The sequence below is a fragment of the Scyliorhinus torazame genome, chromosome 5, assembly GCF_047496885.1.
Source record: "Scyliorhinus torazame isolate Kashiwa2021f chromosome 5, sScyTor2.1, whole genome shotgun sequence".
Classification (NCBI taxonomy): domain Eukaryota; kingdom Metazoa; phylum Chordata; class Chondrichthyes; order Carcharhiniformes; family Scyliorhinidae; genus Scyliorhinus; species Scyliorhinus torazame.
In genome coordinates this window covers 328,447,557-328,460,805 of record NC_092711.1, presented here as the reverse complement: position 1 = coordinate 328,460,805, position 13,249 = coordinate 328,447,557, and the positions used below count along the sequence as shown (strand labels likewise).

The 13,249-nt window shown below is 49.8% G+C and overlaps 1 protein-coding gene across 1 annotated transcript in view; it reads right to left on the bottom strand.

Moving 5' to 3' along the window:
* The window catches only part of LOC140421337 (transcription cofactor vestigial-like protein 1), a 118,082-nt gene extending 105,216 nt beyond the window's left edge, over positions 1-12,866 (bottom strand). The window contains exon 1 of the mRNA XM_072506009.1: positions 12,632-12,866. Coding sequence (XP_072362110.1) covers positions 12,632-12,644 — 13 coding nt within the window. The 5' untranslated portion in view covers positions 12,645-12,866. The remainder of the gene's footprint in view (positions 1-12,631) is intronic.
* Positions 12,867-13,249: the final 383 nt, after the last annotated feature.

The window sequence follows — 13,249 nt, the reverse complement described above, 5'->3', positions numbered from 1 at the left end:
CCCCCGCAGCTCGATAGTAAACTGGCCTGCGGGGGAGGACTTCGGCTTCTTATACTCCGCCTTCAGGGCGGAGCTTGAGGTCAACGGCCAACCAGGACCCGGGATCTGTCAGCCAATGACATTAGGGCTTCCAGTCCCACATGACCCCCAATACATACTACCACACACAGGTACATCTCTGAGCAGAGTGAGAGATCGCTCTGTAACTAACAGCACGGTGACACAGGTACATCTCTGAGCAGAGTGAGTGATCGCTCTGTAGCAAACAGCACGGTGACACAGGTACATCTCTGAGCAGAGTGAGTGATCGCTCTGTAGCTAACAGCACGGTGACACAGGTACACCTCTGAGCAGAGTGAGAGATCGCTCTGTAGCTAACAGCACAGTGACACAGGTATATCTCTGAGCAGAGTGAGAGATCGCTCTGTAGCAAACAGCACAGTGACACGGGTATATCTCTGAGCAGAGTGAGTGATCGCTCTGTAGCTAACTTCACAGTGACACAGGTATATCTCTGAGCAGAGTGAGAGATCGCTCTGTAGCTAACTTCACAGTGACACAGGTATATCTCTGAGCTGAGTGAGAGATCGCTCTGTAGCAAACAGCACAGTGACACAGGTATATCTCTGAGCAGAGTGAGTGATTGCTCTGTAGCTAACTTCACAGTGACACAGGTATATCTCTGAGCAGAGTGAGAGATCGCTCTGTAGCAAACAGCACAGTGACACAGGTATATCTCTGAGCAGAGTGAGAGATCGCTCTGTAGCAAACAGCACAGTGACACAGGTACATCTCTGAGCAGAGTGAGTGATCGCTCTGTAGCTAACAGCACGGTGACACAGGTACATCTCTGAGCTGAGTGAGAGATCGCTCTGTAACTAACAGCACGGTGACACAGGTACATCTCTGAGCAGAGTGAGTGATCGCTCTGTAGCTAACAGCACGGTGACACAGGTACATCTCTGAGCTGAGTGAGAGATCGCTCTGTAACTAACAGCACGGTGACACAGGTACATCTCTGAGCAGAGTGAGTGATCGCTCTGTAGCTGACAGCACGGTGACACAGGTACATCCCTGAGCAGAGTGAGAGTTCGCTCTGTAGGTAACAGCACAGTGACACAGGTACATCTCTGAGCAGAGTGAGTGATCGCTCTGTAGCTAACAGCACGGTGACACAGGTACATCTCTGAGCAGAGTGAGTGATCGCTCTGTAGCTAACAGCACGGTGACACAGGTACATCTCTGAGCAGAGTGAGTGATCGCTCTGTAGCTAACAGCACGGTGACACAGGTACATCTCTGAGCAGAGTGAGTGATCGCTCTGTAGAATCATAGAAGAATCATAGAAGTTTACAGCATGGAAACAGGCCCTTCGGCCCAACCAGTCCATGCCGCCCAGTTTTTACCATTGAGCTAGTCCCAGTTGCCCGCACTTGGCCCATAACCCTCTATATCCATCTTACCCATGTAACTATCTAAATGCTTTTTGAAAGACACAATTGTACCCACCTCTACTACTACCTCTGGCAGCCCATTCCAGACACTCACTACCCTCTGAGTGAAGAAATTGCCCCTCTGGGCCCTTCTGAATCTCTCCCCTCTCACCTTAAACCTATGCCCTCTAGTTTTAGACTCCCCTACCTTTGGGAAAATATGTTGACTATCTACCTTATCTATGCCCCTCATTATTTTATAGACCTCTATAAGATCATCCCTAAGCCTCCTACGCTCCAGGGAAAAAAGTCCCAGTCTATCCAGCCTCTCCTTATAACTCAAACCATCAAGTCCCGGCAACATCCTAGTAAATCTTTTCTGCACTCTTTCTAGTTTAATAATATCCTTTCTATAATAGGGTGACCAGAACTGCACACAGTATTCCAAGTGTGGCCGTACCAATGTCTTGTACAACTTCAACAAGACGTCCCAACTCCTGTATTCAATGTTCTGACCAATGAAACCAAGCATGCCGAATGCCTTCTTCACCACCCTGTCCACCTGCGACTCCACCTTCAAGGAGCTATGAACCTGTACTCCTAGATCTCTTTGTTCTATAACTCTCCCCAACGCCATACCATTAACTGAGTAGGTCCTGGCCTGATTCGATCTGCCAAAATGCATCACCTCACATTTATCTAAATTAAACTCCATCTGCCATTCGTCGGCCCACTGGCCTAATTGATCAAGATCCCGTTGCAATCCTAGATAACCTTCTTCACTATCCACTGTGCCACCAATCTTGGTGTCATCTGCAAACTTACTAACCATGCCTCCTAAATTCTCATCCAAATCATTAATATAAATCACAAATAACAGTGGACCCAGCACCGATCCCTGAGGCACACCACTGGTCACAGGCCTCCAGTTTGAAAAACAACCCTCTACAACCACCCTCTGCCTTCTGTCGCCCAGCCAATTTTGAATCCAATTGGCAACCTCACACTGGATCCCTTGAGCTTTAACCTTCTGCAACAACCTACCATGCGGTACCTTGTCAAAGGCTTTGCTAAAGTCCATGTAGACAACATCTACTGCACTGCCCTCATCTACATTCTTGGTCACTCCCTCAAAAAACTCAATCAAATTTGTGAGACATGATTTTCCACGCACAAAGCCATGCTGACTGCCCCGAATCAGTCCTTGCCTCTCTAAATGCTTGTAGATCCTGTCTCTCAGAATACCTTCTAGCAACTTACCTACTACAGACGTTAGGCTCACCGGTCTGTAGTTCCCAGGGTTTTCCCTGCTGCCCTTCTTAAACAAGGGCACAACATTCGCCACTCTCCAATCTTCAGGCACCTCACCTGTGGCTGCCGATGATTCAAATATCTCGGTTAGGGGACCCGCAATTTCCTCCCTAGCCTCCCACAACATCCTGGGATACATTTCATCAGGTCCCGGGGATTTATCTACCTTGATGCGCTTTAAGACTTCCAGCACCTCCTCCTCTGTAATATGCACACTTCTCAAGACATCACTATTTATTTCCCTTAGTTTCCTAACATCCATGCCTTTCTCCACCATGAATACCGATGAGAAATATTCATTCAGGATCTCACCCAACTCTTGTGGCTCTGCACATAGATGTCCTTGTTGATCCTTAAGAGGCCCGACTCTGTCCCGAGTTACTCTTTTCCCCTTTATGTATCTGTAGAATCTCTTTGGATTCTCCCTTGCATTATTTGCCAAAGCAATTTCATGTCCCCTTTTTGCCCTCCTGATTTCCCTCTTAACTCTATTTCGACAATCTCTATACTCTTCAAGGGATCTACTTGATCCCAGTTGCTTATGTACGTCATATGCCTCCTTCTTCTTTTTGACCAGAGTCTCAATATCTCGAGTCATCCAGGGTTCCCTACTTCTACCAGCCTTGCCCTTCACTCTATAGGGAATGTGCTTACCCTGCAACCTGGTTAACACATTTTTAAATGCCTCCCATTTACCAGCCGTCCCTTTGCCTGCCAATAGTCTCCCCCAATCTACCTCTGTAGCTAACAGGACAGTGACACAGGTACATCTCTGAGCAGAGTGAGTGATCGCTCTGTAGCTAACAGCACGGTGACACAGGTACATCTCGGAGCAGAGTGAGAGATCGCTCTGTAACTAACAGCACGGGGACACAGGTACATCTCTGAGCAGAGTGAGTGATCGCTCTGTAACTAACAGCACGGTGACGCATGTACATCTCTGAGCAGAGTGAGAGATCGCTCTGTAGGTAACAGCACGGTGACACAGGTACATCTCTGAGCAGAGTTAGAGATCGCTCTGTAGGTAACAGCACGGTGACACAGGTACATCTCTGAGCAGAGTGAGAGATCGCTCTGTAGCTAACAGCACGGTGACACAGGTATATCTCTGAGCAGAGTGAGAGATCGCTCTGTAGCTAACAGCACGGTGACACAGGTACATCTCTGAGCAGAGTGAGAGATCGCTCTGTAGCTAACAGCACGGTGACACAGGTACATCTCTGAGCAGAGTGAGTGATCGCTCTGTAGTTAACAGCACGGTGACACAGGTACATCTCTGAGCAGAGTGAGAGATCGCTCTGTAGCTAACAGCACGGTGACACAGGTACATGTCTGAGCAGAGTGAGAGATCGCTCTGTAGCTAACAGCACGGTGACACAGGTACATCTCTGAGCAGAGTGAGAGATCGCTCTGTAGGTAACAGCACAGTGACACAGGTAAATCTCTGAGCAGAGTGAGTGATCGCTCTGTAGCTAACAGCACGGTGACACAGGTACATCTCTCAGCAGAGTGAGAGATCGCTCTGTAGTTAACAGCACGGTGACACAGGTACATCTCTGAGCAGAGTGAGAGATCGCTCTGTAGCTAATAGCACGGTGACGCAGGTACATCTCTGAGCAGAGTGAGAGATCGCTCTGTAGGTAACAGCAGAGTGACACAGGTACATCTCTGAGCAGAGTGAGTGATCGCTCTGTAGCTAACAGCACGGTGACACAGGTACATCTCTGAGCAGAGTGAGAGATCGCTCTGTAGCTAACAGCACGGTGACACAGGTACATCTCTGAGCAGAGTGAGAGATCGCTCTGTAGCTAACAGTACGGTGACACAGGTACATCTCTGAGCAGAGTGAGAGATCGCTCTGTAGCTAACAGCACGGTGACACAGGTACATCTCTGAGCAGAGTGAGAGATCGCTCTGTAGCTAACAGCACGGTGACACAGGTACATCTCTGAGCAGAGTGAGAGATCGCTCTGTAGCTAACAGCACGGTGACACAGGTACATCTCTGAGCAGAGTGAGAGATCGCTCTCTAGGTAACAGCACAGTGACAGAGGAACATCTCTGAGCAGAGTGAGAGATCGCTCTGTAGCTAACAGCACGGTGACTCAGGTACATCTCTGAGCAGAGTGAGAGATCGCTCTGTACCTAACAGCACGGTGACACAGGTACATCTCTGAGCAGAGTGAGTGATCGCTCTGTAGGTAACAGCACGGTGACACAGGTATATCTCTGAGCAGAGTGCGAGATCGCTCTGTAGGTAACAGGCCAGTGACACAGGTACATCTCTGAGCAGAGTGAGTGATCGCTCTGTAGGTAACAGCACGGTGACACAGGTATATCTCTGAGCAGAGTGCGAGATCGCTCTGTAGGTAACAGGCCAGTGTCACAGGTGCATCTCTGAGCAGAGTGAGAGATCGCTCTGTAGCTAACAGCACGGTGACACGGGTACATCTCTGAGCAGAGTGAGTGATCGCTCTGTAGGTAAAAGCACGGTGACACAGGTCCATCTCTGAGCAGAGTGAGAGATCGCTCTGTAACTAACAGCACGGTGACACAGATACATCTCTGTGCAGAGTGAGAGATCGCTCTGTAGCTAACAGCACGGTGACACAGGTACATCTCTGAGCAGAGTGAGAGATCGCTCTGTAACTAACAGCACGGTGACACAGATACATCTCTGTGCAGAGTGAGAGATCGCTCTGTAGCTAACAGCACGGTGACACAGGTACATCTCTGAGCAGAGTGAGAGATCGCTCTGTAACTAACAGCACGGTGACACAGATACATCTCTGTGCAGAGTGAGAGATCGCTCTGTAGCTAACAGCACGGTGACACAGATACATCTCTGTGCAGAGTGAGAGATCGCTCTGTAGCTAACAGCACGGTGACACAGGTATAACTCTGAGCAGAGTGAGAGATCGCTCTGTAGCTAACAGCACGGTGACACAGATACATCTCTGTGCAGAGTGAGAGATCGCTCTGTAGCTAACAGCACGGTGACACAGGTCCATCTCTGAGCAGAGTGAGAGATCGCTCTGTAGCTAACAGCACGGTGACACAGTACATCTCTGTGCAGAGTGAGAGATCGCTCTGTAGCTAACAGCACGGTGACACAGGTCCATCTCTGAGCAGAGTGAGAGATCGCTCTGTAGCTAACAGCACGGTGACACAGTACATCTCTGTGCAGAGTGAGTGATCGCTCTGTAGGTAACAGCACAGTGACTCAGGTACATCTCTGAGCAGAGTGAGAGATCGCTCTGTAGCTAACAGCACGGTGACACAGGTACATCTCTGAGCAGAGTGAGGGATCGCTCTGTAGGTAACAGCACGGTGACACAGGTCCATCTCTGAGCAGAGTGAGTGATCGCTCTGTAGGTAACAGCACGGTGACACAGGTACATCTCTGAGCTGAGTGAGAGATCGCTCTGTAGCTAACAGCACGGTGACACAGGTACATCTCTGAGCAGAGTGAGGGATCGCTCTGTAGGTAACAGCACGGTGACACAGGTCCATCTCTGAGCAGAGTGAGTGATCGCTCTGTAGGTAACAGCACGGTGACACAGGTACATCTCTGAGCAGAGTGAGAGATCGCTCTGTAGCTAACAGCACGGTGACACAGGTACATCTCTGAGCACAGTGAGAGATCGCTCTGTAGCTCACAGCTTGGTGACACGGGTACATCTCTGAGCAGAGTGAGTGATCGCTCTGTAGCTAACAGCACGGTGACGCAGGTACATCTCTGAGCAGAGTGAGAGATCGCTCTGTAGCTAACAGCACGGTGACACAGGTACATCTCTGAGCAGAGTGAGTGATCGCTCTGCAGCTAACAGCACAGTGACACAGGTATATCTCTGAGCAGAGTGCGAGATCGCTCTGTAGGTAATAGGACGGTGACACAGGTACATCTCAGAGCAGTGAGTGATCGCTCTGTAGCTAACCGCACGGTGACACAGGTACATCTCTGAGCACAGTGAGAGATCGCTCTGTAGCTAAAAGCACAGTGACACAGTACATCTCTGTGCAGAGTGAGGGATCGCTCTGTAGGTAACAGCACGGTGACACAGGGACATCTCTGAGCAGAGTGAGAGATCGCTCTGTAGCTAACAGCACGGTGACACAGGTACATCTCTGAGCAGATTGAGAGATCGCTCTGTAGGTAACAGCACGGTGACGCAGGTACATCTCTGTGCAGAGTGAGAGATCGCTCAGTAGCTAACAGCACGGTGACACAGTACATCTCTGTGCAGAGTGAGAGATCGCTCTGTAGCTAACAGCACGGTGACACATGTACATCTCTGAGCAGAGTGAGAGATCGCTCTGTAGGTAACAGCACGGTGACACAGGTACATCTCTGAGCAGTGAGTGATCGCTCTGTAACTAACAGCACGGTGACACAGGTACATCTCTGAGCAGAGTGAGAGATCGCTCTGTAGGTAACAGCACGGTGACGCAGGTATATCTCTGAGCAGATTGAATGATCGCTCTGTAGGTAACTGCACGGTGACACAGGTACATCTCTGAGCAGAGTGAGTGATCGCTCTGTAGTTAACAGCACGGTGACACAGGTACATCTCTGAGTTGAGTGAGAGATCGCTCTGTAGCTAACAGCACGGTGACACAGGTACATCTCTGAGCAGAGTGAGAGATCGCTCTGTAGCTAACAGCACGGTGACACAGGTACATCTCTGAGCAGAGTGAGAGATCGCTCTGAAGCTTACAGCACGTTGACACAGGTACATCTCTGAGCAGAGTGAGAGATCGCTCTGTAGCTAAAAGCACGGTGACACAGATACATCTCTGAGCAGAATGAGACATCGCTCTGTTGCTAACAGCACGGTGACACAGGTAGATCTCTGAGCAGTGAGTGATCGCTCTGTAGCTAACAGCAAGGTGACACAGGTACATCTCTGAGCGGTGAGTGATCGCTCTGTAGCTAACAGCACGGTGACACAGGTACATCTCTGAGCACAGTGAGAGATCGCTCTGTAGCTAGATTCACAGTGACACAGGTACATCTCTGAGCAGAGTGAGAGATCGCTCTGTAGCTAACAGCACGGTGACACAGTACATCTCTGAGCAGAGTGAGAGATCGCTCTGTAGGTAACAGCACGGTGACACAGGTACATCTCTGAGCAGAGTGAGAGATCGTTCTGTAGCTAACAGCACGGTGACACAGGTACATCTCTGAGCAGAGTGAGAGATCGCTCTGTAGCTAACAGCACAGTGACACAGGTACATCTCTGAGCAGAGTGCGAGATCGCTCTGTAGGTAACAGGACGGTGACACAGGTACATCTCTGAGCAGTGAGTGATCGCTCTGTAGCTAACAGCACGGTGACACAGGTACATCTCTGAGCAGAGTGAGTGATCGCTCTGTAACTAACAGCACAGTGTCACAGGTACATCTCTGAGCAGAGTGAGAGATCGCTCTGTAGCTAACAGCACGGTGACACAGGTACATCTCTGAGCAGAGTGAGTGATCGCTCTGTAGCTAACAGCACGGTGACACAGGTACATCTCTGAGCAGAGTGCGAGATCGCTCTGTAGGTAACAGGACGGTGACACAGGTACATCTGTGAGCAGTGAGTTATCGCTCTGTAGCTAACAGCACGGTGACACAGGTACATCTCTGAGCACAGTGAGAGATCGCTCTGTAGCTAAAAGCACAGTGACACAGTACATCTCTGTGCAGAGTGAGAGATCGCTCTGTAGGTAACAGCACAGTGACTCAGGTACATCTCTGAGCAGTGAGTGATCGCTCTGTAGCTAACAGCACAGTGACACAGGTACATCTCTGAGCACAGTGAGAGATCGCTCTGTAGCTAAAAGCACAGTGACACAGGTACATCTCTGTGCAGAGTGAGAAATCGCTCTGTAGCTAACAGCACGGTGACACAGTACATCTCTGTGCAGAGTGAGAGATCGCTCTGTAGCTAACAGCATGGTGACACAGGTACATCTCTGAGCAGAGTGAGAGATCGCTCTGTAGCTAACATGATGGTGACACAGGTACATCTCTGAGCAGATTGAGAGATCGCTCTGTAGCTAACAGCACGGTTACGCAGGTATATCTCTGAGCAGATTGAATGATCGCTCTGTAGGTAACAGCACGGTGACACAGGCACATCTCTGAGCAGAGTGAAAGATCGCTCTGTAACTAACAGCACAGTATCACAGGCACATCTCTGAGCAGAGTGAGAGATCGCTCTGTAACTAACAGCACAGTGTCACAGGTACATCTCTGAGCAGAGTGAGTGATCGCTCTGTAGGTAACAGCACGGTGACACAGGTACATCTCTGAGCAGAGTGAGTGATCGCTCTGTAGCTAACAGCACGGTGACACAGGTACATCTCTGAGCAGAGTGAAAGATCGCTCTGTAGCTAACAGCACAGTGACACAGGTACATCTCTGAGCAGAGTGAGAGATCGCTCTGTAGCTAACAGCACGGTGACACAGCTACATCTCTGAGCAGAGTGAGTGATCGCTCTGTAGGTAACAGCACGGTGACACAGGTACATCTCTGAGCAGAGTGAGAGATCGCTCTGTAGCTAACAGCACGGTGACACAGGTACATCTCTGAGCAGAGTGAGAGATCGCTCTGTAGCTAACAGCACGGTGACACAGGTACATCTCTGAGCAGAGTGAGAGATCGCTCTGTAGTTAACAGCACGGTGAGACAGGTACATCTCTGAGCAGAGTGAGAGATCGCTCTGTAGCTAACAGCACGGTGAGACAGGTACATCTCTGAGCAGATGCAGGTAGGGCAGTAGATGTTGTCTATATGGACTTCAGTAAGGCCTTTGACAAGGTCCATCATGGTAGACTAGTACAAAAGGTGAAGTCACACGGGATCAGGGGTGAACTGGCAAGGTAGATACAGAACTGGCTAGGCCATAGAAGGCAGAGGGTAGCAATGGAGGGATGCTTTTCTAATTGGAGGGCTGTGACCAGTGGTGTTCCACAGGGATCAGTGCTGGGACCTTTGCTCTTTGTAGTATATATAAATGATTTGGAGGAAAATGTAACTGGTCTGATTAGTAAGTTTGCAGACGACACAAAGGTTGGTGGAATTGCGGATAGCGATGAGGACTGTCTGAGGATACAGCAGGATTTAGATTGTCTGGAGACTTGGGCGGAGAGATGGCAGATGGAGTTTAACCTGGACAAATGTGAGGTAATGCATTTTGGAAGGGCTAATGCAGGTAGGGAATATACAGTGAATGGTAGAACCCTCAAGAGTATTGAAAGTCAAAGAGATCTAGGAGTACAGGTCCACAGATCACTGAAAGGGGCTACACAGGTGGAGAAGGTAGTCAAGAAGGCATACGGCATGCTTGCCTTCATTGGCCGGGGCATTGAGTATAAGAATTGGCAAGTCATGTTGCAGCTGTATAGAACCTTAGTTAGGCCACACTTGGAGTATAGTGTTCAATTCTGGTCGCCACACTACCAGAAGGATGTGGAGGCTTTAGAGAGGGTGCAGAAGAGATTTACCAGAATGTTGCCTGGTATGGAGGGCATAAGCTATGAGGAGCGATTGAATAAACTCGGTTTGTTCTCACTGGAACGAAGGAGGTTGAGGGGCGACCTGATAGAGGTATACAAAATTATGAGGGGCATAGACAGAGTGGATAGTCAGAGGCTTTTCCCCAGGGTAGAGGGGTCAATTACTAGGGGGCATAGGTTTAAGGTGAGAGGGGCAAGGTTTAGAGTAGATGTACGAGGCAAGTTTTTTACGCAGAGGGTAGTGGGTGCCTGGAACTCGCTACCGGAGGAGGTAGTGGAAGCAGGGACGATAGGGACATTTAAGGGGCATCTTGACAAATATATGAATAGGATGGGAATAGAAGGATACGGACCCAGGAAGTGTAGAAGATTGTAGTTTAGTCGGGCAGTATGGTCGGCACGGGCTTGGAGGGCCGAAGGGCCTGTTCCTGTGCTGTACATTTCTTTGTTCTTTGTTCTTTGTTCTTTGTTCAGAGTGAGTGATCGCTCTGTAGTTAACAGCACGGTGAGACAGGTACATCTCTGAGCAGAGTGAGAGATCGCTCTGTAGCTAACAGCACGGTGAGACAGGTACATCTCTGAGCAGAGTGAGAGATCGCTCTGTAGCTAACAGCACGGTGACACAGGTACATATCTGAGCAGAGTGAGAGATCGCTCTGTAGCTAACAGCACGGTGACACAGGTACATCTCTGAGCAGAGTGAGTGATCGCTCTGTAGTTAACAGCACGGTGAGACAGGTACATCTCTGAGCAGAGTGAGAGATCGCTCTGTAGCTAACAGCACGGTGACACAGGTACATCTCTGAGCAGAGTGAGAGGTCGCTCTGTGGCTAACAGCACGGTGACACAGGTTCATCTCTGAGCAGAGTGAGAGATCGCTCTGTAGGTAACAGCACGGTGACACAGGTACATCTCTGAGCAGATTGAGAGATCGCTCTGTTGCTATCAGCACGGTGACACAGGTACATCTCTGAGCAGAGTGAGAGATCGCTCTGTAGCTAACAGCACGGTGACACAGGTACATCTCTGAGCAGAGTGAGAGGTCGCTCTGTGGCTAACAGCACGGTGACACAGGTTCATCTCTGAGCAGAGTGAGAGATCGCTCTGTAGGTAACAGCACGGTGACACAGGTACATCTCTGAGCAGATTGAGAGATCGCTCTGTTGCTAACAGCACGGTGACACAGGTACATCTCTGAGCAGAGTGAGTGATCGCTCTGTAGGTAACAGCACGGTGACACAGGTACATCTCTGAGCAGAGTGAGTGATCGCTCTGTAGGTAACAGCACGGTGACACAGGTACATCTCTGAGCAGAGTTAGTGATCGCTCTGTAGGTAACAGCACGGGGACACAGGTACATCTCTGAGCAAAGTGAGTGATCGCTCTGTAGCTAACAGCACGGTGACACAGGTACATTTCTGAGCAGAGTGAGAGATCGCTCTGTAGGTAACAGCACGGGGACACAGGTACATCTCTGAGCAAAGTGAGTGATCGCTCTGTAGCTAACAGCACGGTGACACAGGTACATCTCTGAGCAGAGTGAGTGATCGCTCTGTAGCTAACAGCACGGTGACACAGGTACATCTCTGAGCAGAGTGAGTGATCGCTCTGTAGCTTACAGCACGATGACACAGGTACATCTCTGAGCAGAGTGAGAGATCGCTCTGTAGCTAACAGCACGGTGACACAGGTACATCTCTGAGCAGAGTGAGTGATCGCTCTGTAGCTAACAGCACGGTGACACAGGTATAACTCTGAGCAGAGTGAGAGATCGCTCTGTAGCTAACAGCACGGTGACACAGGTACATCTCTGAGCAGAGTGAGAGATCGCTCTGTAGCTAACAGCACGGTGACACAGGTACATCTCTGAGCAGAGTGAGAGATCGCTCTGTAGCTAACAGCACGGTGACACAGGTACATCTCTGAGCAGAGTGAGAGATCGCTCTGTAGCTAACAGCACAGTGACACAGGTACATCTCTGAGCAGAGTGAGAGATCGCTCTGTAGGTAACAGCACGGTGACACAGGTAGATCTCTGAGCAGTGAGTGATCGCTCTGTAGCTAACAGCACGGTGACTCAGGTACATCTCTGAGCAGAGTGAGAGATCGCTCTGTAACTAACAGCACGGTGACACAGGTACATCTCTGAGCAGAGTGAGAGATCGCTCTGTAGCTAACAGCATGGTGACACAGTTACATCTCTGAGCAGAGTGAGAGTTCGCTCTGTAGCTAACAGCACGGTGACACAGGTACATCTCTGAGCAGAGTGAGAGATCGCTCAGTAGCTAACAGCACGGTGACACAGCTACATCTCTGAGCAGTGAGTGATCGCTCTATAGCTAACAGGAATGGGAGATGTTTTGTGTTCTGCTTCACTTCCTTACCTGAGTCCTCCATGAGTCTGTGGTGCTGACAATCGTGGGTGCTGAAGTTGCTGAATTCTCACTGACAGCGAAAGGCTACAGCGATGAATTGCGGTCCTTTCAATCCCATTGCTGTAAAACAGCAGCCTTGCTGCAGCGGATTGGAGTGAAGAATCTCAAGCTGATTGAGATGACAGGGTTGTTAATGTCACCCTCCCTGACACAGAGGCAGCGAGCAGTCAGCTTGGGCTCTTGTTTCAGCGAAACCAGAGGAATGTTCACCAACTTGTTAGCCAAGCCTAGGAATGAGGAAAATGCCAATCTTACTCTGAGCGAGTTGCATTGTCGGTGGTAGATTTGTTCTCGTGGTTTACACTTCGTGGTTATTTTAAAAGTGATTGTGTGGGGGTGAGTGTGAGGGTGTGTATGTGAGGGTGTGTGTTTGTGTGAGTGTGTGTGTGTGTGAGGGTGTGTGCGTGGGTGGGTGTGAGGGTGTGTGTCACAAACACACACCCTCACACACACCCTCACATACACACTCTCACACACACCCTCACACACACCCTCACACACACTCACACACACACCCTCACACACACCCTCACACACACCCTCACATACACACTCTCACACACACCC